Raw genomic sequence first — 12292 nt, forward strand, 5'->3', positions numbered from 1 at the left:
CGTGCCCCCTTCACGACTGTCTTGGTGTGCTTGGACCATGTTAGTTTGTTGGTGATGTGGACACCAAGGAACTTGAAGCTCTCAGCCTGCTCCACTGCAACGCGATGAGAATGGGGGTGTGCTCTGTCCTCTTTTTCCTGTAGTCCACAATCATCTCCTTTGCCTTGATCACGTTGAGGGAGAGGTTGTTTTCCTGGCACCATACGGCCAGGTCTTAACCTCCTCCCTTTAGGCCGTCTCATCGTTGTCGGTGATCAGGTCTACCATTGTTGTGTCATCGGCAAACTTAATGATGGTGTTGGAGTTATGCCTGGCCATGCAGTCATGAGTGAACAGGGAGCACAGGAGGGGACTGAGCACGCACCCCTGAGGGGCCCCTGTGTTGAGGATCGGCGTGGCGGATGTGTTGTTATCTACCCTTACCACCTGGGGGCGACTCGTCAGGAAGTCCAGGATCCAGTTGCAGAGGGAGGTGTTTTGTCCCAGTGTCCTTAGCTTATTGATGATCTTTGAGGGCACTATGGTGTTGAACACTGAGCTGTAGTCAATGAATAGCATTTTCACATAGGTGTTCCTTTTGTCCAGGTGGGAAAGGGAAGTGTTGAGTGCAATAGAGATTGCATCATATGTGGATCTGTTGGGGCAATATGCAAATTAGGGTGGGTCTAGGGTTTCTTGGATGATGGTGTTGATGTGAGCCATGACCAGCCTTTAGAAGCCATTCATGGCTACAGATGTGATTGACTCGGGTCGGTAGTCGTTTAGGCAGGTTACCTTAGTGTTCTTGGACACAGGCACTATGGTGGTCTGCTTGAAACATGTTAGTATTACAGACTCAGACAGGGAGAGGTTGAAAATGTCAGTGAAGACACTTTCCAGTTGGTCAGCGCATGCTCACAGTACACGTCCTGGTAATCCTTCTTGCCCTGCGGCCTTGTGAATATTGAGCTGTTTAAAGGTCTTACATCGGCTGCGGAGAGCTTGATCACACCATCTTCCATAACAGCTGGTGATCTCATGCATGGTTCAGTTTTATTTGCCTAGAAAGCGAGCATAGAAGTATTTTAGCTCGTCTGGTAAGCTCATGTCACTGGCAGCTCTTGGTTGAGCTTCCCTTTGTAGTCTGTAATGGTTTACAAGCCCTGCCACATCCGTCGAGCGTCAGAGCCGGTGTAGTATGATTCGATCTTAGTCCTGTATTATTGCTTTGCCTGTTTGATGGTTCATCGGAGGCCATAATGGGATTTCTTGTCAGCTTCCGGGTTAGAGTCTCACTCCTTGAAAGCGACAGCTCTAGTCTCTAGCTAATCTTCCACCTGTAATGGTGTTTCGTCAGTCGAGGAGATGGTAGCTTTGCTGATGTAGTTATCGTCTATAATTTGGCACGAGCTTGATCAGATACATTTTTGGGGGGGAGTTTTTGTACACCACTTGGTTTTGACTTCTGTTTATCCATCTTGAACAACGCACTTACTCTCCATACGAATTTGACCTGATTTACCTAATTTCAAAAAACTTGATAGCCAATTAGGTGGGGAGGCCGAGGCAGGCTAGCGCCGCTGAGAAATAGGCTAACTAGATGCATGATAACTATATTGTCTGTCTGACTCACCTACTACCATGAAGATTGGACAACACACACACTTTCCCTGCACGTGTGGAAATTAAAAAGGAGGTTAACTGTCAGAATTATTTACTAAATTAATAACATTTTGACATAGGTGTGAGATGACAGGCACATGCCACCCCAATCATGAATGAATGGTACCCGAGACAAGACAGTAGCAACAACACTAGATACCCAAATCTCATAACTGTCTGCAAAAAAGGTTCTGTGGTGCCTGTCAATTAAACACAGATCCAATTGTATTATCTCTGTATGACTAGTCTACAAACCTGGCATCAGTAAAGTTACGCTGCCTGTAAACAAACGTTAAAAGATAAACACATTTAGATAGGCCAAGAAAAACTCCAATAGATAAACCACGCACAAACATGTATGATTGAATGTCCCAGTTGGAGGCATGCTATTCCAAAAAGTATTACATCATGATGGAAAAGATTGACCTGGTTATTTCATCACTTTCATAACAAATATGGCATCGTATTTGTAACACTAGTTACAAATGCTGGACGTTGCAATATACAGTTTAATTGTATAATAGCTCTAGAAACACACAAAACTCTCCGAATTGCTCAGGCTTATTGCTTTGATTTAATCAGCAAGTCATATGAATGAATTATACTGTAATAACACAATTCAAAATGTCAAATCTTAACAATGTAGAATGCTACAGTTTTATATTTTATATCCATCATTTCAGTGTGTCATGCCACAACCCAAAGGGAACGTTGTGCTGGGATGTGTTATCGACATACCCATGGGCAGAGCCAGGAACTACAAATGCATCAACATGAACTGTGATGTTATTAGTGTGTCAACCGCCTAGCCCCAGTTTACAGTCCCCTGGGTGCCTTCAGAGCTGAGGTCACCTGGGCAATGAATTCTCTCCCCTTCCTCCCTGGGACAATCTCAATGGCCTCATTGAAGGACAACCTATCCCTTAGAATCCTTCAACGCAGAATTGGGATTGGAATATCTCTCTTCCCCCCCCCCCACCACTATCCAGTCTTTTAGTTGTAGTCCTGCGCTGCGGTTGCCCGCTATCTCCATCAGCCGTTTGAGGCCTGACTGCTTGTTAAAATACAGGGCATGGGGAATGGCTGCACTACAGAGACATGCCAAGCTCGCGATAAAGGGATTGCAGTAAACAAAGATATCACTCTGACACAATGAGCATATGGCTATTAAATGAATCACTCAGTGGAGAATAGTTAGTCGCACATCACGGGCGTAAATGCCTCCAATATGAGAAACAGCAACCCCACCAACAGTCAACCTACCTATTCTAGATACACACATTTCCGATAAATCATAGTCAAAAGCAGCAGTGAATCATCATTTTTTACATCGTTGTATATGTGTTTTTGTAGATCTTTAGAAGCTAACTAAAACAGCAGTAAAACGTGTAATATAACCACATGGAGGTACTTAGAGCATTAGCCGGATGTCTGCTTGAAAGGCAGAGAATCATTTGAAGTTGTTTGACCTTGGGATGTATAGATCTGTTCTGAAGATAGTGCAACAACATATTGTATGATGAACTCCAATGCAGGCAGGTGGCATTTTTGGTGACAGTTACTACTTTCATGATAGCTTAACGTAAATGTCATCATTTAAATGTAAGAAACGGTCTGTAAAAAATGGACAGTCTGTAAGAAAATATATGTCATTTAATTTGATTTATTTTCGCCTACAGATCAAGTTCCTCAAGATGGAGATGGAGAAAAAGACCAAAATAATCAAGGACCTGCAACAGGAGGTACTTTTGTACTCATTCCTACTTTTGTACTCATTCCTCACTCATTCCTAATTCATGATCACCATGACCTGTAAATGTTATGTAAATGTTAAAAGAGTAATGCCTTAGTAATCGTATCATACGATATCTATGGTCATCGACATCACGTGAACTAGTAATTGGTTTTGATATATTTTTTTCTAAATCTATATGATGCTGTCATTTTGGATTGCAAAGGTCACAGATAGCCATAGGCAACTAAGGGCCTTATACTGTCAGTGTTGAATGATGTAATTGGTAGAGAGGCCTATTATGAGCACTAATACCACTGGATGCGCTGAATTCGTCAGAGCCTCGGGGCTTTGAACTGGGCTGCTGTCGTGGGACCTTCTAATTGGCTAACCTGGGGTCAGTGGGTAGTTACTGGCTGCAGCGTGGCTGGCGCAAAATCCTATAGCTTAAGGGCAAATGCCCCAGAGCAGAGGAGAAGAAAGTAATCAATCATAAATGGAGACACGACGGTTTGGAAGATGTTCTACCACAGCTGCATAGTAGCTCTGGACCAGAAGCTACCACAATATTCATGGGAAAAGTCAGGTGAGAGGTAGAGAGTTCACACTGCCTGAGGGAGGTCAGAGAACATTCTATGACATTATTAGCTCTACTCAACCAAAAAGGGGGAAGTACGTGCAGGGGTGTGTAAATATAGCCAACGGCTCTGTTCTGACTACACACCAAACTCCCAGAACAACTTCTAGAGGCAACATAAGCAACCCCAGGAAACCTAGGAGTACTCCAATCAATTTTGATGTTTTCACATCAGGGAGTAACATTGGACATGGCTGTAATTGTCACATGTGCTCCCTCTCCGGCCTCTAGGGCACCAGGCTGCTCGTTATAGCGCACACCTGTCACCAGCATTACGCGCATAATGACACTCACCTGGACTCCATCACCTCCTGGATTACCTGCCCTTTATGTGTCACTCCCTTTGGTTTCTACCCCAGTTGTCATTGTTCCTTTTTCATGTCGGTTCGCTGTTTGTGTTTCTTGTTTTGTTCATTTATTTATTACATGTATTCATTCCCTGAACTTGCTTCCCGACTCTCAGCGCACTCGTTACAGAATGACGACTCACCAAAAGGAAGCATCAGGGAGTGTTTTTTTATTTAAATTTTTTTGGGAGGTGATGTCGGTCCGTCGGATTCCCATGCCTCGGTGGGTTCGACGGGTTCCCCTGCCTCAGCTGGCTCGAGGGGTTTACACACCTCAGTGGGATCGATAGGCTCCCATGCCTCAGCTGGCTCGACAGGCTGCCATGCCTCAGCGGGTTCAATAGGCTCCCATGCCTCAGCTGGCTCGATAGGCTCCTGTGCCTCGACCAAGGGAACCGGGGAGGTCTCTGCCGGCTCATCAGGCTCTCACGCCTCAGCCGTTTCGTCAGGTTTCTGGAGGCGACCGCTCCGCTCCTGATCTCGTGGTCGGCATCCTGCGGCTGTAGCCGCGCGTCGGGGAGGGGGTACTGTCACTTGTCGTCCCTCTCCGGCCTCTAGGTCACCAGGAGGTCACCTGGCTGCACTTTATGGCGCATACCTGTCACCAGCATTACGTACATAATAACATTCACCTGGACTCCATCACCTCCTTGATTACCTGCCCTTTATATGTCACTCCCTTTGGTTTCTTCCCCAGTTGTCATTGTTCATGTTATGTCGGTGCGCTGTATGTGTTTTCTTGTTTTGTTTATTTATTTATTAAATGTATTCACTCCCTGAACTTGCTTCCCGACTCTCAGCGCACTCTTTACAGTAATGTTGTACAACAGATTAGTCTAAATGGGGCAATGAAAGGATACAGTCCTTTGTATGCCACAGTCCTAAGTAAAAATATATAATTAGCTGGTAATTAAGAAAATAGCGAAAATATAAATGCAACAACTTCAATGATTTTGCAGTTACAATTCATATAAGGAAATCAGTCAATTGAAAAATATTCATTAGGCCCAATCTATGGACTTCACATGAATGGGCAGGAGGGCATAGGCCCACCCACTTGGGGGACAGGCCCACCCACTGGATAGCCAGGCCTAGCCAGTCAGAATTAGTTTTTCACCACAAAAGGGCTTTATTACAGACAAAAATACTCATCAGCTGTCCGGATGGCTGGTCTCAGACGATCCCGAAGGTGGAGGTCCTGGGCTGGCGTGGCTACACGTGGTCTGCAGATGTGAGGCTGGTTGGTCAAAAACTATGTTGGAGGTGGCTTATGGTAGATAAATTAAAATGTAATTATCTGGCAACAGCTCTGGTGGACATTACTGCAGTCAGCATGCCAATTGCACGCTCCCTAAAAACTTGAGACATCTGTGGCATTGTGTTGTGTGCCAAACTGCACATTTTAGAGTGGCCTTTTATTGTCCCCAGAACAAGGTGCACCTGTGTAATGATCATACTGTTTAATCAGCTTCTTGAAATTCCACACCTGTCAGGTGGATGGATTATCTTGGCAAAGGAGATATGCTCACTAACAGGGATGTAAACAAATGTATGCACAAAATTAGAGATACATTTAAAAAAAATGTGCGCATGGAACATTTCTGGGATATTTTAGCAAGGCACAGAAACACACCAATCACTATGCCAACAAAGGGTTCTGGTAGCATGACCTATGTAGGAGGGAGTCAAATTGTACTTAAATCAAGCTCAAAATAAACATGGGTCTTTGGGAGAGTTACAATTGAAAATGTTTTACACAGTTCATTGAAGTTGTATTTGGGCAGAACCTCTGAGATTTCTGCTGGCAGTCAGAAGCCCTGGAAATGGGCTCTGTGAACACTTTGAAAGTACATTATGTAGGGCCAGCGCTTCCCTATCAGTTGGTCGCTGTAGTGTTGACATTTGAAGTCTTGGCTTTTTCCTGTGCCAGATCTATCTCTCCAGATTTGAGTGTCGTTGTAGCTTGATACAGAGGGGTCATCAGTAGTGGATAGTGGCGTCTGTGAACTACTTTGACATTTCAAGTCTTGGCTGTATCCTACACTGGGTGTATCATGAAAAATATCTCGACATCTTTGTGTGTCTTTTTTCACTAGATACAGAGGGTTCATCTGTTGTGCATTCCTACTGTGTAAGTCAGAGTGGTATCCTAATTTTGTCATATCCTATCACACAACATATGTAATTTATCCACTCTTATTGCTCTTAATACACTCTGCAATGCAATTGAGGCTAGATGGAAGTACTTTCTTAGATTTCAGATACATTGTAATCTCATTGTGACAAAACATTGGCATTGACCTTCTAAAGGCTTAATTAAATAATAATAAAAATAAAATAATTTAATTAAAATAACCGTATAATAACAGAAGTTCCTGTCTTATTAGGATGTGTCTTAAGTCTGGGGAAATTGCTGAAATACATTTTTTTAAATCAATTACAGTACAGAACAGAGATATACAGTATATACATCCTGTCCTTAATGAAATGAAGTCATAATAACTGTAATCTGCATATATACTGTTGAAGTTGGAAGTTTACATACACTTAGGTTGGAGTCATTAAAACTCGTTTTTCTACCACTCCACACATTTCTTGTTAACAAACTATAGTTTTGGCAAGTCGGTTAGGACATCTACTTTGTGCATGACACAAGCAATTTTCCCAACAATTTTTACAGACAGATTATTTCACTTATAATTCACTGTATCACAATTCCAGTTGGTCAGAAGTTTACATACACTAAGTTGACTGTGCCTTTAAACAGCAAGGAAAATTCCAGAAAATTATGTTATGTCTGTGGAAGCTTCTGATAGGCTAATTGACATAATTTGAGTCAATTGGTAATGTACCTGTGGATGTATTTCAAGGCCTACCTTCAAACTCAGTGGCTCTTTGCTTGATATCATGGGAAAATCCAAAGAAATCAGCCAATACCTCAGAAACAAAATTGTAGACCTCCACAAGTCTGGTTCATCCTTGGGAGCAATATACAAATGCCTGAAGGTACCACCTTCATCTGTACAAACAATAGTATGCAAGTATAAACACCATGGGACCACGCAGCCGTCATACCGCTCAGGAAGGAGACGCGTTTCTCCTAGAGATGAACATACTTTCGTGCAAAAAGTACAAATCAATCCCAGAACAACAGCAAAAGATCTTGTGAAGATGCTATATCCACAGTAAAACGAGTCCTATATCGACATAACCTGAAAGGCCGCTCAGCAAGGAAGAAACCACTGCTCCAAAACCGTTATAAAAAAGCCAGACTACGGTTTGCAACTGCACATGGGGACAAAGATTGTACTTTTTGTAGCAATGTCCTCTGGTCTGATGAAACAAAAATACAACTGTTTGGCCATAATGACCATCATTATGTTTGCAGGAAAAAGGGGGAGGCTTGCAAGCCAAAGAACACCATCCCACCGTGAAGCACGGGAATGGCAGCATCATGTTGTGGGGGTGCTTTGCTGCACTTCACAAAATAGATGACATCATGATGTAGGGAAATTATGTGGATATATTGAAGCAACATCTCAAGACATCAGTCAGAAAGTTAAAGCTTTGTTGCAAATGGGTCTTCCAAATGGACAATGACCCCAAGCATACTTCCAAAGTTGTGGCAAAATGGCTTAAGGACATCAAAGTCAAGTTATTGGAGTGGCCATCACAAAGCCCTAACCTCAATCCTATAGAACATTTGTTGGCAGAACTGAAAAAACGTGTGCGAGCAAGGAGGCCTACAAAAATGACTCAGTTACACCAGCTCTGTAAGGAGAAATGGGCCAAAATTCACCCAACTAATTGTGGGAAGCTTGTGGAAGGCTACCCAAAACGTTTAACCCAAGTTAAACAATTCAAAGGCAATGCTCCCAAATACTAATTGAGTGTATGTAAACTTCTGACCCACTGGGAATGTGATGAAAGAAATAAAAGCTGAAATATATCATTCTCTCTACTATTATTCTGACATTTTTCATTCTTAAAATAAAGGAGTGATCCCAACTGACCTAAGTCAGGGAATTTTTACTAGGATTAAATGTCAGGAATTGTGAAAAACTGAGTTTAAATGTATTTGGCTAAGGTGTATGTAAACTTCCGACTTCAACTGTAACTGTGTTGTGGCTACTATTTTTATTCCCTTATTATCGCCAGTACCTTATTGAATTAGCAAGAGGCATGAGATCAATATGCAAACCCGGAGAGTAGATAGTGGGCCACCCTGGCTTGAGCATCTGTCCCTATTACCATATTAATGAGTAATATGGGGCCTTGCAGATGCTGATTAATCTTGAGCCTTGTTTTTCTTCAATATCAGTGACACTTTGTAGGCAGGGCCCATGTTGATACTGTAGCTAGAAAGGTCTGGCATTGAAGGCCATCAGCTTTTCCTCTAATTAAATTTGTTTTGTGGCAAACTATGTATCGCCATATACATTTCAATTGGTAATAATAATAGTAATTGGTACGCTGTACCTACCTCTGTCACTACACTGTATGTAGATATTGTTTTTGCACACAAGGAGATGGTTTCTCAAATTAAGCATGCACTAAAAAGCATCAATAGATTCTCCAATAAATGTGCGTTTTAGGCTTAGTCTGTGTCCGGGAAACCACCCCTTAGTGTAAAGTGCGACCATTTTATATTTCTCTCCGAGAATTTGATTTGTTAAGTGATCTGTTAAGAGTATAAGACAACCTTTATTTAACTAGGCAAGTCAGTTAAGAACAAATTCCTATTTACAATGACGTCTGAGTTTCTACTTGATCTGGTGCTCTGATGAGCTCTTTGTAAAGACCTTGACTTCACCAATTCCCTTGCAAGGTTAGACGCTTTCCTCTCCAATTAGAATCAGACCTCAGCTAAGCTACATGTTTTTCCTTTTTGAATAAAATATTAGCCCGTAGAGGTCTTGTTCTTGATCTTATTCTTGTTCTTCTTAAACTTCGACTCGAGTTTGGATCGATTGTTCACTGCAACGGAATTAAAATATGGTGTCCATGAGTGTGATGCGGTCATTTGCATTTGCAGATAACTCTTTGTTGCAGTCATTTACAAACCATGCTCATTTCACATCAGCCCTTCCAAGTATCCGTTTCAATCGATCATGTCACCAGAAAATCTTTATGGCTGCAATTCGCTGTAAACTGATCTTCTATAATTTACTTTTAGGGCTGAGGATGTGCATTTTAGGATTAAGGCTAAAGAATGATTGAGTGATCGACACAGACTACATTTCCGCTTTGAAATGACAGTCGCTAAGAGTGGAGCTTCTGTAGGAGACAGCTGATCAAACTCTTGGCAGTGAGTGTGAAGGAGATCACTCTGACAGGCGGAAACAGTGTATGAAGAGTCCTGAGGGTAAATGGAAGTTTAGTATGGTCTGCCAGATGCTTTTATTGGTGACCGTTTAGATGAGGGTGACACGTGTCTCGTCCAATCATCCTCTAGCGAGCATCTGCACCTGCAACTTTAACAAGTTGGAGAGAGATACCTTGAGGCATTTCTGCAGAAATATTTTGCTGATTAGCCTGGATTCCCTGACCGTCAAACTTTGTTGTTGTTTTTGCAAAATTATGATATAGTCCAAATGTCAAATCTCATCACAGAATTTGTCATATTGTGTATAAAACCTTAAAGGGATACTTTGGCATTTTGGCAATGAAGCCCTTTTTCTACTTCCCCAGAGTCAGAACTCATGGATACCATTTTTAAGTCTCTGCATCCAGTATGAAGGAAGTTAGAGGTAGTTTTCCACGCCAACGCTAACTAGCGTTAGTGCAATGCCTGGAAGTCTATGGTATCGATTAGCATGCTAGCATTTACCATAGACTTCCAGTCATTGCACTAATGCTAGTTAGCAATTGAGCTAACTCTAGTGAGCAACTTCCTTTAAACTGTACACAGAGACATAAAAGTGGTATCCGCAAGTTCAACTTATTCTGGGGAAGTAGATAAAGGGCTTCATTGTCAAAATCTTGAAATATCCATTTAATATACTGAAGAGGGACAAAATAAGGTGATCCTCTATCTACCCCTCGATTCACAAAATTATCAGAATAATTTGGACAGACACCCCCTAAAGCACTTAGTAATGGCATGTCTTAGTTGTGCTTTGCAATATTCATGCTGCATTGCTTGCTTGATGACCAATACATAAGCACACTGAACAGCTTAAAAGGTCAAACAAAAATATGTATTCATTTATTTATACAGCGAAAAAAAATATTTCAAATGCCAGATGTACTGTGAAAAACAATAAACTGGCAATTAAAAGAACTTGAGCACTTCTCAGTAGACATAGTGATTTTCAGAGAATTACCTGTCTTGCAGAGGGTAGAGAGAGAAATAAAGAGAGAGTAGAAACCGGGGGAAATACATAGGCATACCAATTCATTCAGTCTCCCTAAAAAAAGATTCTTATCCCCTTGTTAAAAAAACGAAAGGATACATACAAATAAAATGATATTGTGGCGTAAGTGCGAACAATAAATATAGAGGAAAGTATGATCATAATTAGTAATGTCTCGCACACTTTTCATTATAAGGTTCACGCATGGTTCCCAATATGGTAACACTTGGTTCATAATATATAATGACATTTGCGGTTCACCCATATCTCATTTAGCATAATTCTCCATGACATATGAGCTCTACTGGATCAACATTTCACTGTGGTTCTGTTCTCGGGCAGGCACACGTCACCTTGTATGACAGCTGCCATTTCTCCCAGCCACAGTACCCTTTCTTTAGAGAGGAGAGGAGGCGTAAGTGTCTGGACTGGAATCCTGTCCAATTCTAGCTCATTGAATCACATAGCGCTGTCATTCCACCTCATTAACTCTGTGTGTAAGAGAGCGTGTGTGTGTGTGTTTCATAGAGAGAAAGAGAAAAGCGGGAGAGAGATAGCAAAAAAAATGAAAAAGTGATACAGTTGCTTGCGAAAGTATTCACCCCTCTTGGCATTTTTCCAATTTTGTTGCCTTAGAACCTGGAATTAAAATAGATTTTTTTAGGGGTTTGTATCATTTGATTTCCACAACATGCCTACCACTTTGAAGATGCAACATTTGTTTTCTTGTGGAACAAACAAAAAGACAAAAAAACTGAGCATGCATAAAAAAGAAACTTGAGCATGCATAACTATTCACCCCCCAAAGTCAATACTTTGTAGAGCCACCTTTTGCAGCAGTTACAGCTGCAAGTCTCTTGGGGTATGTCTCTATATGCTTGGCACATCTAGCCACTGGGATCCTTGCCCATTCTTCAAGGCAAAACTTCTCCAGCTCCTTCAAGTTGGATGGGTTCCGCTGGTGTACAGCAATCTTTAAGATACCACAGATTCTCAATTGGATTGAAGTCTGGACTTTGACTAGGCAATTCCAAGACATTTAAATGTTTCCCCTTAAATCACTTGAGTGTCGCTTTAGCAGTATGCTTAGGGTCATTGTCCTGCTGGAAGGTGAACCTCCGTCCCAGTCTCAAATTTCTGGAAGACTGAAACAGGTTTCCAGCAAGAATTTCCCTGTATTTAGAGCCATCCATCATTCCTTCAATTCTGACCAGTTTCCCAGTTCCTGATGAAAAACATCCTCACAGCATGATGCTGCCACCACCATGTTTCACTGTGGGGATGGTGTTCTCTGGGTTATCTTTGGTGCAAAGCTGTCATAGGCAAAGGGTGGCTATTTGAGGAATCTCAAATATAAAATATATTTTGATTTGTTTTACACTTTTCTGGTTACTACATGATTCCATATGTGTTATTCCATAGTTTTGATTTCTTCAATATTATTCTACAATGTAGAAAATAGTAAAAAATAAAGAAAAACCCTTGACTGAGTATTAATTTTTACGGAAATATTACATTTGCTTTCAGACCCTTTACTCAGTACTTTGTTGAAGCTACAAGCTTGGCACATCTGTATTTG

General features: G+C 41.6%; 1 protein-coding gene across 2 annotated transcripts in view; it reads left to right on the plus strand.

Moving 5' to 3' along the window:
* The window catches only part of LOC129834247 (leucine zipper protein 2-like), a 175450-nt gene that overhangs the window by 113301 nt on the left and 49857 nt on the right, over window positions 1-12292 (plus strand). For both annotated transcript variants that reach the window (XM_055899062.1, XM_055899061.1), the window contains exon 5: window positions 3321-3383. In XM_055899062.1, the coding sequence (XP_055755037.1) occupies window positions 3321-3383 (63 nt within the window). The remainder of the gene's footprint in view (window positions 1-3320; window positions 3384-12292) is intronic.

Source organism: Salvelinus fontinalis, chromosome 35 (genome assembly GCF_029448725.1).
Source record: "Salvelinus fontinalis isolate EN_2023a chromosome 35, ASM2944872v1, whole genome shotgun sequence".
Taxonomy (NCBI): domain Eukaryota; kingdom Metazoa; phylum Chordata; class Actinopteri; order Salmoniformes; family Salmonidae; genus Salvelinus; species Salvelinus fontinalis.